The sequence below is a fragment of the Xiphophorus couchianus genome, chromosome 8, assembly GCF_001444195.1.
Source record: "Xiphophorus couchianus chromosome 8, X_couchianus-1.0, whole genome shotgun sequence".
NCBI classification, from domain to species: domain Eukaryota; kingdom Metazoa; phylum Chordata; class Actinopteri; order Cyprinodontiformes; family Poeciliidae; genus Xiphophorus; species Xiphophorus couchianus.
Window position 1 is genome coordinate 1190973 of NC_040235.1, and position 19435 is coordinate 1210407.

The window sequence follows — 19435 nt, forward strand, 5'->3', positions numbered from 1 at the left end:
ATAATGTGATGTCTGTTACAGGTTTCTCTATTGTGGACTGTATTATGTTTACCATTATTACTAGTATCATCACAGCCAATATTTCCTGCCTGCATGATTCAGCATACCTGGACAGGTAAACAAACATTATGCTGGATTCCAGGAATGAGGAACCACTTCTTCCTGTCGGGTCAAACAGAGCTATAAAATAATAAAGATTTCCTAGAAAACCAAGACTGGATGTTTCAGTTAATGTTTCATTGAAAGTTTCTCTATCTAAAATCTATAAAACAACAATAAAATAATATAGTAAAGTCAGATGTGAGTGAGTCTCCTCCTCTGCTCTGGTGTTTATAAGGAGGGACCAGAGCAGAAGGAGGTCAGATCTTTTAGGATCAGATTAGGAAGCAGCTAAGCAGCCACAGATCTTCAAGGTGAGCACATCGACTGGAAACCAGCAGAGAAACCATTCGGACCAGAAGATGACGATGACGAAGACCCTGGTGCTGCTGCTGCTGGTGGCTGTGGCCAACGCTAAAGTCTTTGAGCGCTGTGCCTGGGCGCGCACCTTGAAGGCCAATGGCATGGATGGTTACCGTGGCGTCAGCCTGGCCGACTGTAAGTGCTGAACCATCAACCGTTAGCATAGCATTTTGTTTTTGGTTGTTTGTTTTATTTTCATTATTTTTAGTACTTTGTTTGAACCTCTGTTCAATTGTGACTTGAAAACAGTAGATGTGTCGCTCTGCCACCACCACGTAGTGTCTACCTGTACACGTCACTGGTTACCATCAATAAATCTGTCACCTCCACTGGACCTTCAGACTGATTCAGGTCCAAACACCGGCATGGTGCTACATGGAAGCTTATTTAATATATTTGCCTCAAGGTGAGAAGGTCCAGAATGTTTCTGGATGGAGTTTCCATTTTCTTCTTTTGCATTTCTTGGTTTTCTGGTTTCCTGTAGACGTCTAGACGTCCAGGTCGTGTTCAGCTCATTGTCAGTGGTAGATGGTTGTTTTTCATGAGTGTTTCCACTCTAATCATCGTCCCTTGCTCAACGATCGTTGGCGATAGACTCCAGTTCCTTCATAACCCTGAAGGGATTTAGGAAGGGATAGACAACAATTATTGGAGCCAAATATGTATATTTTTGGTTTTTGGTCACTAGATGGGGCTGCCGGCTCCAGTATGTGAACCAAGAGGTCACAGGTAGTTGACAGGTGTTGAACCCGTAAGGGCATACAAGTTTTTGACCGTTGTGGCGGCGTCATTGTTAACACTGTGGCCGTGTATCGTGAAATAAATGGATTTGTTCATAAATGGTTCATCTGACTGGAACAAATTTGGACAACAAGAAGATCTTTGGGATTGACTTTACACGCGATCAACAGGTACAACGTTAGCAACGTTAGCCACTCAGCGTGTCATAACAAGCAGCAACGGATCAACGCTTAACTAGTGCAGTAATAAACTGGCTAGTATAACAAACATTACTCCTAAATGTTCAATAGTTACTCCAATGACAACTGATCCATTCCTCCCTCTCATTGTGTTTCCTGATTGTCTGCAGGGGTTTGCTTGACCCAACACGAGTCAAACTTCAACACCAACGTCAAATACCGCAACACAGACGGCTCCACCGACTACGGCATCTTCCAGATCAACAGCCGCTGGTGGTGCAGAGATGGCGGAGTCTCAACATCCAATGGATGCGGCATCAACTGCAGCCGTAAGCGTTGAATCCTCATGTTTACTCTGGGAGTTCTCCTGGACAGCAGAAGCTCCAGTTTTTGAATCTTCCCACAGAACTCCTGACAGACGATGTGAGGAAAGCGATCACCTGTGCCAAACGTGTCGTCAGGGATCCCAATGGCGTCGGAGCATGGTGGGTCCTGTGATGCAGTGATGCTTTGATATTCGTGTTTGGACGAGATCATGTAGCATACTCTTTTTGGTTTCAGGGTGGCCTGGCGTCGTTATTGTCAGAACCGAGACCTGAGCAGCTACCTGAGGGGCTGCAGACTCTAACCTGGACCTGAAGACCAGATGAACCTTCATCCAGAAACATCGTTGTCTGTAGCTTTTAGAGATCTGGTTCTGTACAAACCTTCTTTAGCAGGTTTTCTATCTGACTCCATCAGCCACTCTTCTTTTCAGCTTTGTTTCAGTTTATTAGGGTTTGCTGAAGATCCCACAACAGCATTTCAATTAGGTTGAGGTCTGGACTAGACAATTGCAGGACCTTGACTATTTACTTTTACAGTAACTATTCTGTAAAAGTAAATTGACCCAGGTCAAAAGAGTGAGCTCCAGACCTCAAATTCATCTGTTGAACAGATGCTCACATTTGACTCCAGAATACTTTGGTCTACAGAGTTCATAGTCCAGTCCATAACTGCAAGATACCCAGGTTTTAGGGTGAAAAAAGCCCAGATCATCATCCCTCCACCACCGTGCTACAGTTAGCATAAAGTGATTATGACGATCTGCTGTGTTTGGTTCTGTCCATCTTGGTTCAACGTGTCCTCTCTGGTCTCCTCTGTCCAGAGGACATTGTCCCAGAAGTCTTGTCTTTCATCCAGGGGGAGATGTGCTGACCTTAGTCATGCGGCCATCTTGTTTCTAGAGACAAGAGGCTTTCCCCTTTAACCCTTCCAATTAGCCATACTGGTATTCTCTGGATTGTTGCATTCACTGACCACTCAGTGACATCAGAGACCTTCTATTGAACATCCTGAAACCACAACTGTCACTGCAAAACAGAAGAAATGTTGCATTCTACTAAACAGAGGCTAAAAACTGTTTTCTTTGATTAATAATAACTGGGATATTGATTAAAATAATTGATGTGTATTTGATGATTATTTTCCTTAATGATGTTGATGATGGCAATTCACAAAATGTAAAACATATTGTTTGTTCCACAATAGAAGACTATGTTATGTTTTCATTATGAAATGTGATATACTAATAAACTTGACTTCACTGTATAGTTTTTACAAAATGAATGAGTGATTCTATCAAATTTCAGATCAAATATGAAAAATAAAAGTATCAAAATATTTTTTAACTAATAAAAAGAAGCAAAAATGTTAAACTACCTTTCTTGTGTCTGGCATCTTTTTCCTTCTTGGAGCTGAAAGGTTAATAAAAAAATCCTTGCAATGTTTGTGAGAATAGAAACATTAACAGACGAATGAAAGCTTCACCTACCAGATCTAAGACATGTTAACTTTTGCAACTATTTCATTTTAGAGGTAATTCTTAGTACCAAAATCTTTTACTCAAGATCAGAGGTTGACAAAGTTCGTCAGTCAATATACAGTACAGGGGTGGGCACAATAGTAGCAGAGCTAAATTTTTGGCTAGCATTAGCTAACTTTGAAAACGGTTAGCACATGTTAAGGAAAAATGATTATTTTTAGTGCTTAATACAGTTAATCTACGACATGTGTAAAAAGGTATATTCAATACTCTTATTTGGAACAGGTTTTGTCTGAGATGCGAGACGGAGCTGAATAGCAGGCATTCAGCCAAGCAGGGGCCTCCTCCACACACAGGGCAATAAAATTAGCATTCCAATGGGGAGAACTAAGGAAGTTTGGGGGAAGAGACTTCAGAGGTATCTGCGAAATCTCATCTCAGGACTTTTCGGCGTCCGTACCAGGAAGGGATGAGCACTAAGTGGTCCGCCCTTTTACTGAGACAAAAACCAGACATCTTTGCCGTAAATCAGGGAGGTTCTTAAGTTTCTCTGAGTCCCTACGGAGTTTCCAGTTGGTCAAAGAACGGAACGCCTTGGCTGCATAAATTAAATAGGGAAACACCTATTTGGTATAAGATGACGTGTAAGGAGAGAAAATGCAGAGAGCGGCCGCTATTTTTTGCCTTTTTTTTCTTTGTCTTTGTTTCGTGTTTGTTTGTCTTCCCCGTGTCTGTCTTTATTTTTATGAGAAAAATGCATATCTCTGTTCCTCTGCAGCTTTGTTGTTCATTGCTTTGTATGAGATTAAACTCTGTGATCTGTGACGTCAACACGCTTTGTTGTTGTTTCGTTTTAGCAGCACGCCGCCACTCGTCGAGGATCCCGGGAAAATTAAAGAGGAAAGAGCCAAACGTTTTGTTCAAAGTTAGCATTAAATTATCCTCTTTTTTACACACACTTACCTTACTCTAAGTACATTTTTCTGGATAAGTTCTCTAAAGCGCTAGTCTACTTGGTTGCTTTGTAAATTGTCAGTTGAATAAAGTTTGATATTTGTGTTTTAGTTAAAGGATGTTAAAATTATTGAAATAATTTGACATTTATGTTCATGCCCTTATTTTGAAGGGGTGAAGACGACGCAGCAGTTCCGTTCCCCCCACGCCACGAAATGGGCTCTTTGCACCTCAGCTTCCACGTTCGGGAAAAGCGGCTCAATCTTTTCCGATCTATTGAAAAAGGCTCTTTCCACTGGGTGTTTGCAGGGCTTGTCCAAGGTAACAGTTAATGATGAACATCGATCTGAAGCCCCGACAATAAGCTGGAGAAAGGTTTTAAGATGTTCGCCTCGTTATTCACAGATACGAAGGTAAGTTTTACTTTCTTTAAACTTTGTGGCTAACATTAGCTTTAGCTTATGCCGGACATTTTTCTTGTAAAAATGTGCTATTTAAGTATCTAAACATTTTTCATCCATTCTAACGGACAATGTTTTTACCTTGTGTTCAAGTATATTAGGTGGTTTATTGTCGTTAGTGTCAGAGACCAAGTAACGGGGATTTTACGGTTCAGGCTTTTTGCTTCTGCAGCCTGAGGAACAACAAGCCCATAGCTTAACAGTAGAGCAGCTCTGGTGTCGGAGTTCTAGTTCAGCTGACGGTTCAGGTTCAGTTGTTGCTTTTAGAAAAATATGGCCGTGTTCCTTAAGGGCTCCGTGTTATTTCACTTTATTAGTTTAGCATGTTTCTTGTGAAGCAGGACGGTGTTTACAGCAGTGTGTCCAGGCGGGTCAGTAGCTCGGCTGTCTGGTTCTGGTCTGCTCTCTGGTTCCCATAAACTCTTTCAGGCTGAATACAGAAGTGATTCCATGGAAATAACACAGGAGGCTCCTTTACCTTCTGCTTTAGGCTGAAGAAGTTGATCCGGAGTGAAGTGAAGGATGTAAACTTTGCTGTGCTGCGTTAGCTTTAGCTGGTAGCGACGAATATTTACAAGCCACCGTCTTCTTAATTCAGGATCGCTTGGAAATCCATGAAAACTTAAAAGCCCATTATATTAGGAAGACAATAATGTTCATAGTATTGTTTTATTTTCGTCTGAAATAAGACTTTGTCTTTTCTAGCTGTCATGGTAACTCAAAGCGGAAACAAGAGTCGCATCTGTGCATGTGGTTGTGACGTCAGCGCAGCAGGTGCAAAGAGCCCATACTGTATTTGACAGAAGAAACAAACAAAATAAAACACGGACAACAAGATCTAAACATAAATATAATATGGATGGGCATTAAAGAACATGTAAATTATAATGTCAAAATTAAATTGGTCCTTGAGTCTTGTGGTCTTAAACAGGCAAATATAATTTTAATAGAAGTTAGCGCTTTAGCATTAGCTTATTCGTACTGTCTTGCTAGTGTAGCCTTTCACTGTTAGCCTCTGTTAAATGATAAGGCAGAAGCTAATGGTACTAAAAGGTTTAGTTAGCAGAGCCCACCACTGTACTTTTATTTATATATATATATATATATATATATATTATAGATAGCATTTCATTGGATTTGTGCAACCCAAACGCTGAAGACACAGACATCATAACAGACATCAGGCTCAGCTGCTCTGTCAGAGCTACTGTGACGTCATTAAACGGATCCAGAATCTGAGATTTTCCTTTGAGCCTCAACAGAACCAAACTGAAGACGGGCTTTAGGCTGAAACTTTAAGTCAGACTTTAATGCTGATTACGACATGAAACAAAAATAGACGTTAGACAACATTAGAAACTGCACAGTGATCCGTTTACGTCGGCCTTTGACCCCCGACGTCTTCAGGGTCACGACTTTTGTGCGAGCAGCGTGCTGAGTTTGATCTTCCCGTCCATGGAGGCCGTGAGGCAGGTGCCGCAGTCGACCGCGGAGCACCAATCCACCGTCACCACCGGGGCTTTGTGTCCGCCCAGTGACAGCACCCGATCCAGCGCTGGCTCCCCATTGGTCAGCTGGAAGAGGAGGAGCAAAGAGTCAGGAGTTCCTCAGGGCTCCACTCTCAGGTCACCTTTAGATAAAACTCCATACAGCAAGTTTTAAAGAGTATTACAATAAAATTAAAACAAATAAAGCAACTTTTGTTTCACACCTGCCACTGAGTCGACCCTTCAAACCTTTAGCTAGGCTACCGCTAACAAAGAGGCTACAAATGAGCAAAGGACTGATGATGAGGAGGATGATGAAGGGTACGCACTCGGTAGATGAGTCCTCCGGAGCTGGAACAGGTCAGGACGTGTTGACCCTCAGAGTCGAAGGCAAACAGTCTTCCTCTGGGAACCTGAACCTGTAAGACAGATCAGACGGGCACAGCTAAGCTAATCCGCTAATAGCACAGCTAATTTTCTGTTTAGCGCTGTAGCGTTAGCTAAGCTAATGTTTATGATTATCAGCTTGTGGTTAGCACAGGTAACCGTTAAGCTAAAGATCATGTCCAGTTTGTGCACCTTCTGGTCGTCATGTCGACGGGTTCGGTCGGTTTGGATCCTTTGTGATTAAATGAGACTCACCTGTTTGTAGCCGCTGTACCCCGACAGGACGAAGGGGCCGGTGGCGTCCTGAGGCAGAACCTGCTCCGACTGCTTCACGCCGCAGCGGTGGATGTTCCACTGGATGAACTGAACACAAACACACCGATTTCAGTCCGGCGGTCGAGCCAGCAGAACTACGCGGCCTGCGCGCGCTCACCTTCCTGTCCTCCCCGACGCTGAAAACCGTGTTTTCATCGTAGCTGAACTCCACGCTGTAAACTTCTCCATCATGAGCCCTCCAGCTCATGGCGCTCTCGTAGCGCTGCATGTCTACAGCGGGAGCAGACGCACCAATCAGTTCCACCCAAACATGACTACAGACTGCTGACGGAGTTTTTACAACACCAACCAAACAGCCTGATGACGCCGTCAGCAGCTCCCGTCACCAGCAGGTTCCCGTTGTGGTTGAAGGCGGTGCAGTTAATGGCTACTGGTTCTGGTTCCAGAGAGAACTGGAGCTGGAAGACAGGAGATTAAATTATTAACATAAAATCCTTTTCAAAGGTTAAATGTTCTCCAGTGCATCAGAAAACATACTGGATCTCAGCTAAAACAATATTTTAACATATTATACCTAATATGTTGCTAAGCTAGTTAGCTCCCCACCTGCTGTTTGACGGTCTTGGTGTCCCAGAGCAGCAGCTGACCGGACACCGGGATGGGAAGCCGAGGAACAGAATCAACACTTCCAGAGCGGCTGAGAGCTGCAGCTGAGCAGACGAACGACGAACCGCTGGGGCTGCAGGCTAACGACAAAATACTGACAGACAAAATCCAAAGTTATCAAGATAAATTCACTCCTCTGGGTCAAAACACTCCAGCATCTGGATCATTTGGTACTCTCTAGTTGACATTTTTGACATAATGTAAATATGTTTTATTTCTATTGACTAAAAACAAATTAAAGTGTAGCAATTAGCAGCTAAAAAGCTAGCTAGCTAGCATGTTGCTAATCTCCATTCACAAATAGCTACTGATTTATGATTTGGTTCCGGAAATTCATGGAAAACTAATTTCGTTTGAAGCTGAATTAAGTTTTTGACAGATTCCAAAGGAAATATTAAACTCTTTAGCTGCTTCATGCTAACTGCTTAGCTAATTGCTAACTTTTCTTATCAATCTGCTTTTCTGATGTATTAATAATACAATCTGGATTATTGGCGAATAAAAGTTTAATATGAAATCTTTTCTCACTGCTTTTTAAACTTCATGGGAATAAAAAATATCATCTGCAAACTGTTTGATTGTAGCATTTAGCAGCTAATACGTTAGCTGGTTGCTAATGTCTCTCATCCATTCGTACAGCATTTATGTTCTTATGACCCATTTATACATTAATATTTATTATGAAATCTGCTCAAACCTGAGTTTAAGGGTCAAATAAATATCTTTATAGGCTAATTGCTTTACTGTGCAATTTGGCAGCTAACATGCTAACTAAAGTGTTACAGCTGAGCGTTTTAGCCCAGAAGTAGCATTGTTAGCATGTTCATGTAGATTTTAAGCCAACAGTTAGCTGATGGTTTACCGTGGATGAGTTTCATCGATGTTCATCTCATAGAGATTCTTCTTGGCTTCTGTGTCGTAGAGTCGCACCGTCCCAACGCCGCTGCCTAATAACAACTGACCAGACAAACATTCAGTCACCAGGGTTAGCCGCCATCCTGTGCTAAAGTACTGATCCGTCCTGTGGGCCGGTTTTAAAGAGGATTTCCAGAGATGCTAATGGAAAAATCACGACTGGATCAAGACTTTCCTCACAGCAGCAGCAGAGTTTGTCCAAGTCTTACCAGTCTGTCTGGTTTGGTGGCCCACTCCAGGGACAGGAGAGGAGACTTGGACATGATGGTGGCTTTGGTCTGCATCATGGGGTTGAAGGACCAAACCTTCAGAGAGAGGAGAGAGTTTCTTACACTTAGTTTGATTTTTCAGAGGTTAGAAGATGGTAAAATAAAAATAAACAAACCTTTATGACGCCGTCTACATCCAAACTGGCAACCCGGCGCCCAGAGCTGTCGACCCTGCAGACAGGCAGCAGGTTTGAGTTCCGGTTTAAAGTCTGTCGGAGTTCAGGTGTTCAGGTGTGACTCTGTACCTGCAGTGCATGATGGAGGAGTGATGCTCGCCGTACTCCTCCTGGCTCAGTTTGATGAAGGGCTGCTCCACCTGCAGGCCTCCGTCCTCCCTGCCGGAGGAATCCGACGGCTCCAACAAGCTCTTCGCTGCGGTCGCATCCACGTCGTCCGCTCTGTTCTCTGCAGCCTGAGGGAAACGTAAAGCTGAGGTGAAGCTCCTCAGACTCAGAGCGCTGACCAGGTGAGGCGTACCTGAGGGGACGGCCTGGAGAAAAGCTCCTTCCTCTCCTTCTCGTGCTCCTGGATCCTCCTGTGTCGGCTGTTCTGGTTCATGGCCTGAGGCTGGGAACTGGGAGCCTCGCTGGACGAAGACTGGCTGGAGGCGGCTTTTACCTCCTTAGACTGGGACGACTCTTTACACTTTACAGCCTAAAAATAAATCATTTGTTTTAATTATAAATAATGGGGGAAATAAAATCTGTGTTTTGGTTCAACTCAATTTTGCAACAGATAAGATTTATTTGTCATTGTCATCAACAGATTACAGATTGAGATTTGCTCGACTCGAGTTAAGATGCAGGTTATGTGTATATACATAATATACAAAGATAAAGAAATAAATAGTACAAAATGAGAAATAAACTTAGACATCAGAAGATGGTTGCAGCGCCTGGAGGTGTCGCCACAGAATTGACATTTATAACAAAGTGGTGTCAAGAGCAGAAGTTCTTATGCCTTTGAATTTAGTGCCATGATTGCCATCGGGTAAAAACTGTTTTTTAGGCGATTTGTCCTGGTTTTTATTGCTCTGTATCTCTTGCCTGATGGCAGCAGCTGGAAGAGACCATGGCCAGGGTGTGAAGAGAACTAGAACCACGCTAACAAAATAAAAACAATAAATTCATTCTGAAACCTGTGTTGAAGTTTTATTGCCTGTTAAAAATTATCCTAGTAATTAGACGTTTATATTCATGCTCTTATTTTGAAGACGCAGCAGTTCCATTTCCTCTCCTCATGTTCCCCACTTTTTTCCCCAATAACTTTATTTAAAACAAGAAACATACAGGAACAAAATAAAACACAGAACAGAAAAAGATATAAACACGAATACAATATCTAAGGGAATTATACAGCATGTAAATTATGATGTCAAAACTAAATTAGTGACTGAGGGTGAGGACGGCAACCATGCTAACGGTTAGCACTTTACTGTTAGCTTGCACTAAATACTATATTGGTGTAGCGCTTCAGCATTAGCTCCTGCTAATCACTGTGTTGTTATTGTGCTTTAGCGTTAGCTTAAACTAAATACCAAGTTAGGGTACAATGCATTAGCATTAGCTTCCATTAAATATGTTGTTGGTGTAGCGTTTAGCTTCTGCTAAGCATCATGTTGGTGTAGCCCATTAGCATTATTGGACCAAATGTTCACGATTAGTGCTTTAGGGTTAGCACAGCTAACCTTTTAGTTAGCGTTGCCTAAAATGAACCAAAGAAATAACTGAGGTTCCAGGACAGAAGCTCATCAGAAACCAAGAATGGATTCTGCTCACCATTGCAAACATTAAACAGGTAAAACCAAACAGTCAGGATAACCTGCTGTCCCCTGATTGGCTGATCGAACCCCTGCTGTCCCTTGATTGGCTGATCAAACCCCTGCTGTCCCCTGATTGGCTGATCAAACCTCTGCTGTCACCTGATTGGCTGATCAAACCTCTGCTGTCACCTGATTGGCTGATCAAACCTCTGCTGTCCCCTGATTGGCTGATCAAACCTCTGCTGTCCCCTGATTGGCTGATCAAACCTCTGCTGTCCCCTGATTGGCTGATCAAACCTCTGCTGTCCCCTGATTGGCTGATCAAACCTCTGCTGTCCCCTGATTGGCTGATCAAACCTCTGCTGTCCCCTGATTGGCTGATCAAACCTCTGCTGTCCCCTGATTGGCTGATCAAACCTCTGCTGTCCCCTGATTGGCTGATCAAACCTCTGCTATCACCTGATTGGCTGATCAAACCCCTGCTGTCACCTGATTGGCTGGCAGCTCCTTCCTGCCCAGCGCTGCCTGGTTCGGGGACCCTGAGGTGGGCGGCGGCGCCTTCATCGGGGCCCGTTTGGCCTGAGGCAGCAGCGTGGAGAAGAAGTTCCTGGAGGGCGCGGTGGCGGCGCTGACGACTCGCTGACTCGACACCAAGTCCCTGCGACACACAAGAGTTCAACAAACACAGATGAACTGGTTCAAACCGAGTCCAAACTGAACTGATTGACACGGTAAAAGATTCACCTTATTTTACAGAAAACCTATAAATGTTTTATTTGGTCTTAATGACATTGGATGAGGATTTCTAAATCGTATTTTTATCTTTATAAAAATGTTATTTAACACATTTTCTCTAATAGTTCATTGATTGGTGTATTTATAGTAAAACTGTGATGGTTTCCAATGTCCTGCAGAAACTTTAATGATAATAATAATAAAAAAGTGGATGACGGATGGAAGTGTTGCATTCTGGGAGCAGAAGTGGATCTTCCACGGTTCTGGACGGTTTCTGTGGTTCACTCCGAAGAATCAGACCCGTCAAAAGTACAATTTATTCAGGCTTCATGTGTTTCCTGCTAAATGTTACATTTTATATCTCAAAGTGTTTATGGAACAGGAGCTGTTCTGGTCTTCAGTCTCAGATTTTCCTTTTCTTTACAGAAACTGATCTTTACTGCAAATTGATTTCTACAAATGGATCATGGACAAAGATAACAATTCATCAGGTGAATTGTTTATTTGGCAACATCATCACAGCACACAGTTTAAACTCTAACAGCAGAAATAAATAAGCAACAACACAAATCAGGTCAAAACACTTCACATATAAATAAATGTTTATAACACACAGAACTGATCAAGTGCAAGAAGAAAATCCACCCAAAAGTGATTTAAAGTATTTTAAATGAGGAGTTATGAAGACATGAATAAACAAACAGACACAAACATTATCTGTCGCTATGCAGACATCAGTTTACCTCTAGGACACTCACCGTGGTTATTTCTCATACAAACACCTTTTCATGAACAATTTTCAAACTGAAATATTAATCTTTACTCAGATGGTTTAGGCTGGTTTTGATGGTTGCCATGCCAACAGTAAATGTAACAGAAAATAGCAGCCGCTGCCATTTGGATGTGAATCATTTCATGTTGATGCATTCTGGCCTGTAAACATAAGCTAGCGCCGCTGCACAGAAAGTTCTGCACAACATGGCGGACGGTCGATGAGGCTAAATAAATGCAGCTAGCTGAAGGAGAGCACAGCTAGCAAACAGTTAAAATCATAAACACTTATGAAGGACAAATCAAGAATAAAAAAATGGACAATTAAAAAGGTTCTGATTTAAATAAAACCAGATATAAGTCTGTTTTAAACCTATGGAGCCAGAATGTTCTACAGGCGCTAACGAATGCTAAAGCTATTTTGGCTAGATGACAAAAATGTTACTAAACTTAGTAATTATTACTAAGGGTATAACTTCCCTTGGTAATATTAGTAATTTAAAAATATTACTAAAAATCATTTTTGAGTAGAAATTAGAGCAGAAACTCAGTGCTAACATTAACACCAAAGCTTAATGCTAACAATGTTAGCACAAAAGCAAAATGCTAAATGCATGGCAACCAAAACCAACAGCTGAAAACATTATGCTTGAAGTTAAATTCTGCTAACATTAGCAATGAAGCAAAGTGCTAACATTAGCAATGAAGCAAAGTGCTAACATTAGCAATGAAGCAAAGTGCTAACATTAGCAATGAAGCAAAGTGCTAACATTAGCAAGGTAACACTGGATGTGAAAACAATAGCACTGAAGCTAATTGCTAACACCAAACAAAAGAAACTGTTAACATTAGAAGTAGTACTAAACTGTTGAAATCAATATAAAGCTAAGAGCTAACAACATTAGCAGCAAAGCTAAGTGCTGAAAAATGTTGGTTAGATCAAGTACCTCAGATCTAAAGAAACCTTTAGTACTTTGTTCTTTTCCAGAACATCTCTCGCTACATGCCATGTGTGTTTTCTGTAGTTTTTGTTTTAAGTCTCTTTAACAAACTTCAAAACAACCAAAATCCACTTACAGCCCACAGTGAGTAAATGAGGTCATGTGACAGTTATATGAGATACATTAGCAATAAAGCTAAGCAACATTAGCCCCAAAATGCTAATAAAATGATTTCAACCAAAAATAGCACTGCACAAAATGCTAAACATTAGCAATACCTTAGTACTAAAAGCTGCCAATACAGAATATATGACCAAAATTTAAAACAAGTGCATTAAACATTAAACCTAACAAACTAATGATGAACATGAAAACTTCTACATTAGCAGGAAACTAAATGCTACAATTAGCATCAATTAGCACTGATGGTAAAAGTTGTCGGCATTAATAACAAAAGCAGACATTAAATGTAAGTATTAAACTTAAATCATTAAAACAATTAAGCACTGAGTCTTAATTCTGAGCATTAATTTTAAATGATAAAGAATTAGCACTGAAGTTAAATCCTGAGAACATTAGCATGTTCATCAGCACTGATGATGAAGCTAAAACTATTAGCACTGAAGCTAACAGCCAACAATTTGACCACATAACCAAAAACCCAACACTGAAACAAAATGCTAAAAACATTAGCATTGAAGCTAAAACTGACCAATATTAACAACAGCTAACTTAACTTAATATCAGATAATACAACTGATAAAGTAGATGTAACATGTAAAAGCAGTAACATCTATAAATGTCAGATATGTAGCCATGGCAACCACTTTGGGTCAGTAAAATCTGTCCTGTTGGCCGTTTCTCAGTTCTTGTAACAAAATATCACTAAATGTCTTGAATTCTGACTAAAAACAGGAGGAAGGCACTAATCAAGGCTTCGGTCAGTCATCAGTAAAGAGAGATGTTAGAGGCTCACAGCTCAGTGTCTCCCAGCCGGTCCATGTTCTGGACGTACAGCGGCAGCTTGTGCTGCACCGCCTCGTCTCCGTCCTTCTGGTCCCGGCTCTCAGTCTGCAGGGCGAACAGCTGGAGAAACACACAAAACTCTGTCAGAATAATAAAACACATCATTCTGCAAACATCAGCTGAAGCGTAACGGCGTCAGAGATGAAACTGCTGATGAAAAAGTAAAGGACTGAGGCTGCTACGGCCTAGTCAAAGTCCAGCCCTGATCGAAATGCTGCTCAGAAACCTCAATGAACTGAAGCAGCGCTGGCAATGAAAGCAGATCAAACCATGTAGACAGACTGATCAACCTGATCCACTGGATCAGAAACACTTCCTCCCCTCACCACTTGGCGGAGCTGTTCGTTCTCCTCGGCCAGACTCGTCATCCTCTGGACCTCGGAGTCGAAGCTCAGCAGAACCGGCTGAGGTGGAGCTCAGTTAAGGAACCAAAAGATTCACCTGCAAAATGTGACTCAGGTATAAATAAAGCAGCATGTTGGTTCGGCTGCTGCTGGGCGACTAAAACAAAACCTACAATTATTTTCAGAACAAATCGGATTCCTTTCTAAGAAACGACAGAAAATATCTTCCAAAAGTGGCTTTTATTCCAGTTATTCATTCTGTGAGTCGTACGATGGGCCAGGCTATGAAACGATTGTTTAATTACAGGAATGAAGTTTTAATATTAGCAGATTAAAGATTTTACCAGAAGAATGTCTTAAAATTACAAGAACTTGTTTTAAAAAGAAAAAAATTGGATAATTAATATTTTGTTGTTTTTTTGTTGGACTTTTCATAAAATTACAACTTTATTCTTCTAATATCACAACTTCATTCATGTATTATTTCACCTTTATTCTTGTAACATTATGATTTAATTTTTGAAAAAAATGTCGCAATAACCAATTAATCAGATAATAAATTAAAAACAATAACTTTCATTCAGATGATTTTGTTTACAGAAACACTCTGATCCATTTGATTTATGGTTTTTACTTGCACTATTATACTGTTACCAATATGTTGATAATTTCTGGAGCAATTTATCGTCCAGCAGAAATGATTGTTGTGACCGGTCCAGCATTCAGATTTCAGATCCAAAATACATAAAAGTGGCTAAACAGGCTTGTAAAACAAGATGGCCGCCCTGGGTGCTCTGACTTTAGACTATTGGGAAAAAATCCAGATTTTCCAAAACTGTAATGTTTTTCTCTTCACCAGATCAGTTGACTGAGAACAAATTCTCATTTTCACATCGAAATGTTCCAAAAACATCGAAACAAAAGACGAAAATTAGACGAATCTGTCAGATTGATTTATCGCCTCGTTCAGCCTGTTTATCTGCAGCTGCGGCTTCCTGTGAAGGATATGCATGCACTGGAACAGGACCGACAGGAAGTTGTGCAGCGACACCAGGAAGGTGTCGGCCCACTGGCGGGAAAAGTACGGCCCGAAGGCCGGGTTCTGCTCCGGGGTCGGGATGAAGGGCAGGATGAACCAGTCGCGCCACTCGGCCTGACCCTGCAGCTCCAACGCCTGCTTCTGGAAGAACTCCTGCGTCTTCTCCAGGTTTCCTTTCTGCACGGGTCAGAAACGGGTTTGAAACTGGTTAAACACAAGTCGGAAACTGGTCAGAAACGGATCGAAAACGGGTCAAAATCAAGTCAGAAACGGGTCAGAAATGGGTCAGAAACGGGTCAGAAATGGGTCAGAAATGGGTCATGCACTGAGTCATGAAAACGACACAAAATCACACAAAGAATCAGAAAAAGGTCCCAATGTTTTCATATTAATTGTCTACAAGGAAATGACATTTCACAGGTTTCAATTCTGAGGAAGGAGCTCAGCTATGCTAGCTTGACTATGAAATTTTAGCATGTAGATGTGCTGCAGGTCGGTGTGTTTCTAACATAAGGTGACCAACACAGCTACACTGACAGATTATCAGCAGAGCAAATGTTTATCATAGATTGCCACTTATTAATAATCGCAAAATAAACATCAACCCTGAAAACTAAAAGAACGTGAAACTGTAACGGACTGAAGGTTCTGTTATGGTGATTTATGTGAAGAATGTTTTTGTGTTTTTGGTTCACATTCAGGTTTATCAGGAACACTCGTGCGGCGGTGAAGCTGTCAGTCAGTTGCCATGGCAACAGGTCTGTGCGTACAGTAAAGTCGACACAAACGTTATTATAAGTTGCTTTTCACGTTTGTTGCCTTATTTCCCGTTGTGGCGCGCTGCATGAAACGTATTTTATGTAGCGAAATAATCAGGAACTTTGTCAGCTTTGATTCAAGTCGTATTTTATAGAAACTGATAAGAATGAGGCGTTATGTGAACGGTTCCTGCTGGTCTCGCATTAGAACAGTCCGGTTCTGACTCGGTGAACGGTAACGGCACCTAGCGAAAGCGGCTAACCGGCTCCCTCTGGCTGACAGGCAGCTGGTTCTGGATCAGGTACCAGACCTGGATGGTGTTGATGACGTAGTAGCGGTACAGGCTGGTTCTCAGCTTGTTGACGGTGGACCGGTACACGTCCTCCAGCCTGCAGAACAGGCGCCGGTCCAGATACAGCCAGTACTCCTTCAGCCCGGCCAGGTCAAAGCTCTGCACCAGCTGCTGCAGCTGCTCGATGATCCGGTCCACCTGGGGGACAGAGGAACCGTCAGACCGGGTCAGGTCCAGTCCAGTCCGGTCCGGTCCGGTCCGGTCCAACGCACCCGGAAGCCTTTCTCCTTGTCCGCCTTGATGTCGCTGTCCAGCTGCTTCAGCGTGCTGGTGAAGCCTCGGTACAGCAGATACTCCCGGACGTGTTTGTCCGTCCGTTCCACCGCAGAACCCATCCTGACCAGAACTGAGACCAAACAGGAAGTGACCATACAGGAAGTAACACTCCACTCGAGTGGAAACATCAACAACAACAAAAAATGTCAAATCATCAACTAAACACATCCGTTAAGTTTGGTGGTTTATTTCTTTCAAGCAGAAACATCCTGAGAATCGTTTAAGCTGGAAGCCTGTCGTGTTTCTGGACGATGAATCGTCCCAAAGGTTATTGTGATAAACAATAATATAATGCAAGAACACAAAGATCAATAAACTTTCAATTCTGACAACTGGAAGATATTTTAAATATATAACATAAATAAAACAGATGAAAACAGATGAAATGGTTGGATGGATGGATGGATGGATGGATGAAAATAAACAAAACAACAGAAACAACAAATAAAATGAATTATGAGTCTCTGCAAACAAAATGATCCTTCAATAAAAGAAGCTAGTTGAGACTGAAAACTTTTATTATCCAGATTTTGGTAGAAACAGAGAAACAACAAATCATGCAAAAGGAAATTATTGAGCTCATTTTAATTTATCATGCAATTTATTGGTTTATTGATTACTGCAACAAGCCTAGCAGGATCTATAAAGCATTGAAATTCCTAGTCCTGGGAATTCTGAATCAATTCAGAAATTGATTTTAAAATGCAAGTTAAACGTCTTTGCTGCTTCTATTTCTATATTTTATTACGAGTTCACCGACCACCGTATGCATTTCCAATAATTCTTAGATATTTTCTTATTTAAGAAAAAGCTAAATACTTAAGCTAAGCTAACACTGGTACAGAATTTTATGATCAAATCTATTTTTGTTTGAATATAAACTGATTAAATTTGATTCAGTAAATGTTCTAGTTGTTTACACTCTTTTCCTCGGTTCGGTCAGATTTGAACAGAATCTCTCAACCGTTTCAGAAAAATGGTTTCTGAATTAAAAAATGTTCCTGAATCAAACTGAAAGCTAGATTTAAAGATTCACATCTCTAGTTTAAAAACCCACTGCAAAATAATAAAAATCCAAAATTATTCAAACTGTATTTTTTTCAAACAATAACCCAGAGTTTCAATAACAAAACGTAATCTGAGTTAAACTACATTTCTTTATCTATGCCAATCAGTGCTCCTCTGCATCCTAAAGAAAACAGCTCCCTCATCATAATACTACCTCCACCATGTTTTATAATCTTAAAACAATGATATTTCTCAGTTCTTCTGTTTTTCTTTGAACTTTTTATCTCACTTTCAAGGGAATAAAACTAAATAAAGCCGCTAGTGAAAACGTTTCAATCCTTCAGCCAGGAAAACGGCTAACCCTACACTTCAGCCCTGACCAGCGTTGTGTTGACAAGTAACAGGCAGTTTAAAGAACCAGTTAGCTTAATGAACCTGGGTTAACGGTTCCAGAACCATCTTTAACCCAAACGGAATTGAAAAACTTTAAATTAAGCGTTTGTTCCGCTGCAGTTAACACGTGTGACCGTAAACAGATCGACCTGAACACATGAGTATTAATATTTCCTCCGTTAACAGTTAAAGGCAGGAATTTCTGTTTGTTCTGGACCGGAAACAGCCGTTAAAGCACACACCAAACCGGAACCAGAACCGGTAAATGTTCTGTGTTTAGCAGCTAAACCTCCGAGAGCAGTAAAATGTTTAACTCATACTTAACAATTCATAAAAAACAAAAAATATATATTTACAACAGAGGGACGATCTTCCTGCTGATTCCTTCCGGCTGACAGTCATGTGAGGAAGTCACGTGACCAGAGTCAGGCGGAAACAGCGCCGTCTGCCGGCCAGTCAGGAAAACCATCCGAATTATTATAACAGGCTTTGGTCTTATTTTAGGAGAATTGTATGAATTTATGAAATTATAGAAGCAAAACAAATAAATCTAAAAATACTTTATTGTAACAACACAATTAAATCATAAATGAAGTAACAATAAAATGAAAATAACTTCAATACAAGGTACAGTTAAGGAATAGTTCTATAAAAACAGAAATAAGTTTTTATTTTTGAAATTAATTCATCAGACTTAGTCTGTATCCTAAACACATACCACTCAAAAACCACGAATAAACTAAAAAATATATGTATTTTATGGATAGAACATTTAAAACAGGGGTGGGCAACTCCAGGCCTCGAGGGCCGGTCTCCTGCAACTTTTAGATGCATCTCTACTTCAACACACCTGAGTCAAATAATGAGGTCATTAGCAGGACTCTGGAGAACTTGACTGCACTTAGGAGGTGATTCAGCTGTTGGATTCAAGTGTGTTGGACCAGGGAGACGTCTAAGAGTTGCAGGACACCGGCCCTCGAGGACCAGGACTGCCCACCCCTGATTTAAAAGGTAATGTAATTTATACTTAAAAAATTATTTTTAATGTGTTTTTTCTTATTTTAATTGTCTTACTGTGACCAGAATCTGTTGTCCTTTATTCTGTTTTTTGTTTTGTATGTTGGAAGACATTGAGAATAAATCCAGGATTAAAACATTTTCGTTTCTTTCTTCTAACTTCCCGAACATCTCAACATGTTTTCGAAGGAGAACTCACCGGAAGCTGCCGTCGCTTCTGCACCAGCCTGGTTCCGACCCGGTTTCTTACCGGGCAGCCCACAAACTTTAAATAACGCTGAACACGTGGTCGTCATGGTAACAGAATAAACAATTAACTGCGTTAATATGAAATAAATTAACTTCACAAATATTGATTCAAGCCAAATTATTACTATTTATTAATATTTAATAATCATAAATGAAACACAT

At 41.0% G+C, this 19435-nt stretch overlaps 2 protein-coding genes across 3 annotated transcripts; one reads left to right on the top strand and one right to left on the bottom strand.

Annotated features, from left to right (window-relative positions):
- Positions 1–367: 367 nt before the first annotated feature.
- On the top strand, positions 368–2079 carry LOC114150190 (lysozyme C-like). Its single transcript, XM_028026484.1, has 4 exons — positions 368–597; positions 1553–1711; positions 1789–1867; positions 1944–2079. The coding sequence occupies exons 1-4, from the start codon at positions 462–464 to the stop codon at positions 2008–2010; spliced, it is 441 nt and encodes a 146-aa protein (XP_027882285.1). The 5' UTR covers positions 368–461; the 3' UTR covers positions 2011–2079.
- Positions 2080–5882: 3803 nt separating this feature from the next.
- Positions 5883–19340, bottom strand: wdr91 (WD repeat domain 91). 2 transcript variants are annotated; one of them, XM_028026479.1, is made up of 19 exons: positions 19224–19242; positions 18364–18452; positions 16543–16676; positions 16289–16468; positions 15189–15396; positions 14163–14245; positions 13787–13896; positions 10853–11021; positions 9079–9255; positions 8847–9013; positions 8718–8772; positions 8542–8637; positions 8280–8374; positions 7358–7511; positions 7101–7209; positions 6909–7021; positions 6731–6838; positions 6418–6507; positions 6011–6175 (listed from the first exon to the last, which is right to left on the bottom strand). In XM_028026479.1, exons 2-19 carry the CDS (start codon positions 18407–18409, stop codon positions 6011–6013), a joined length of 2259 nt encoding a protein of 752 aa, XP_027882280.1. In that variant the 5' UTR covers positions 18410–18452; positions 19224–19242. The 2 variants fall into 2 exon arrangements, with proteins under 2 accessions (XP_027882279.1, XP_027882280.1); XM_028026478.1 differs by lacking the exon at positions 18364–18452 and having other exon boundaries at positions 5883–6175; positions 19224–19340.
- Positions 19341–19435: the final 95 nt, after the last annotated feature.

Bases quoted from the DNA above. Each gene is read 5' to 3' on its own strand.
- wdr91 (XM_028026478.1), bottom strand. From the start codon at position 19,320: ATGACGACCACGTGTTCAGCGTTATTTAAAGTTTGTGGGCTGCCCGGT. The intron at 11,022-13,786 runs GTGAGCCTCTAA...TGTGTGTCGCAG, and splicing joins CGGCTGGGAGACACTGAGCT to GGACTTGGTGTCGAGTCAGC. The intron at 7,022-7,100 runs GTTGGTGTTGTA...CTCCCGCTGTAG, and splicing joins CGGCGTCATCAGGCTGTTTG to ACATGCAGCGCTACGAGAGC.
- LOC114150190 (XM_028026484.1), top strand. From the start codon at position 462: ATGACGATGACGAAGACCCTGGTGCTGCTGCTGCTGGTGGCTGTGGCC. The intron at 598-1,552 runs GTAAGTGCTGAA...GATTGTCTGCAG, and splicing joins TGGCGTCAGCCTGGCCGACT to GGGTTTGCTTGACCCAACAC. The intron at 1,868-1,943 runs GTGGGTCCTGTG...TTTTGGTTTCAG, and splicing joins CCCAATGGCGTCGGAGCATG to GGTGGCCTGGCGTCGTTATT.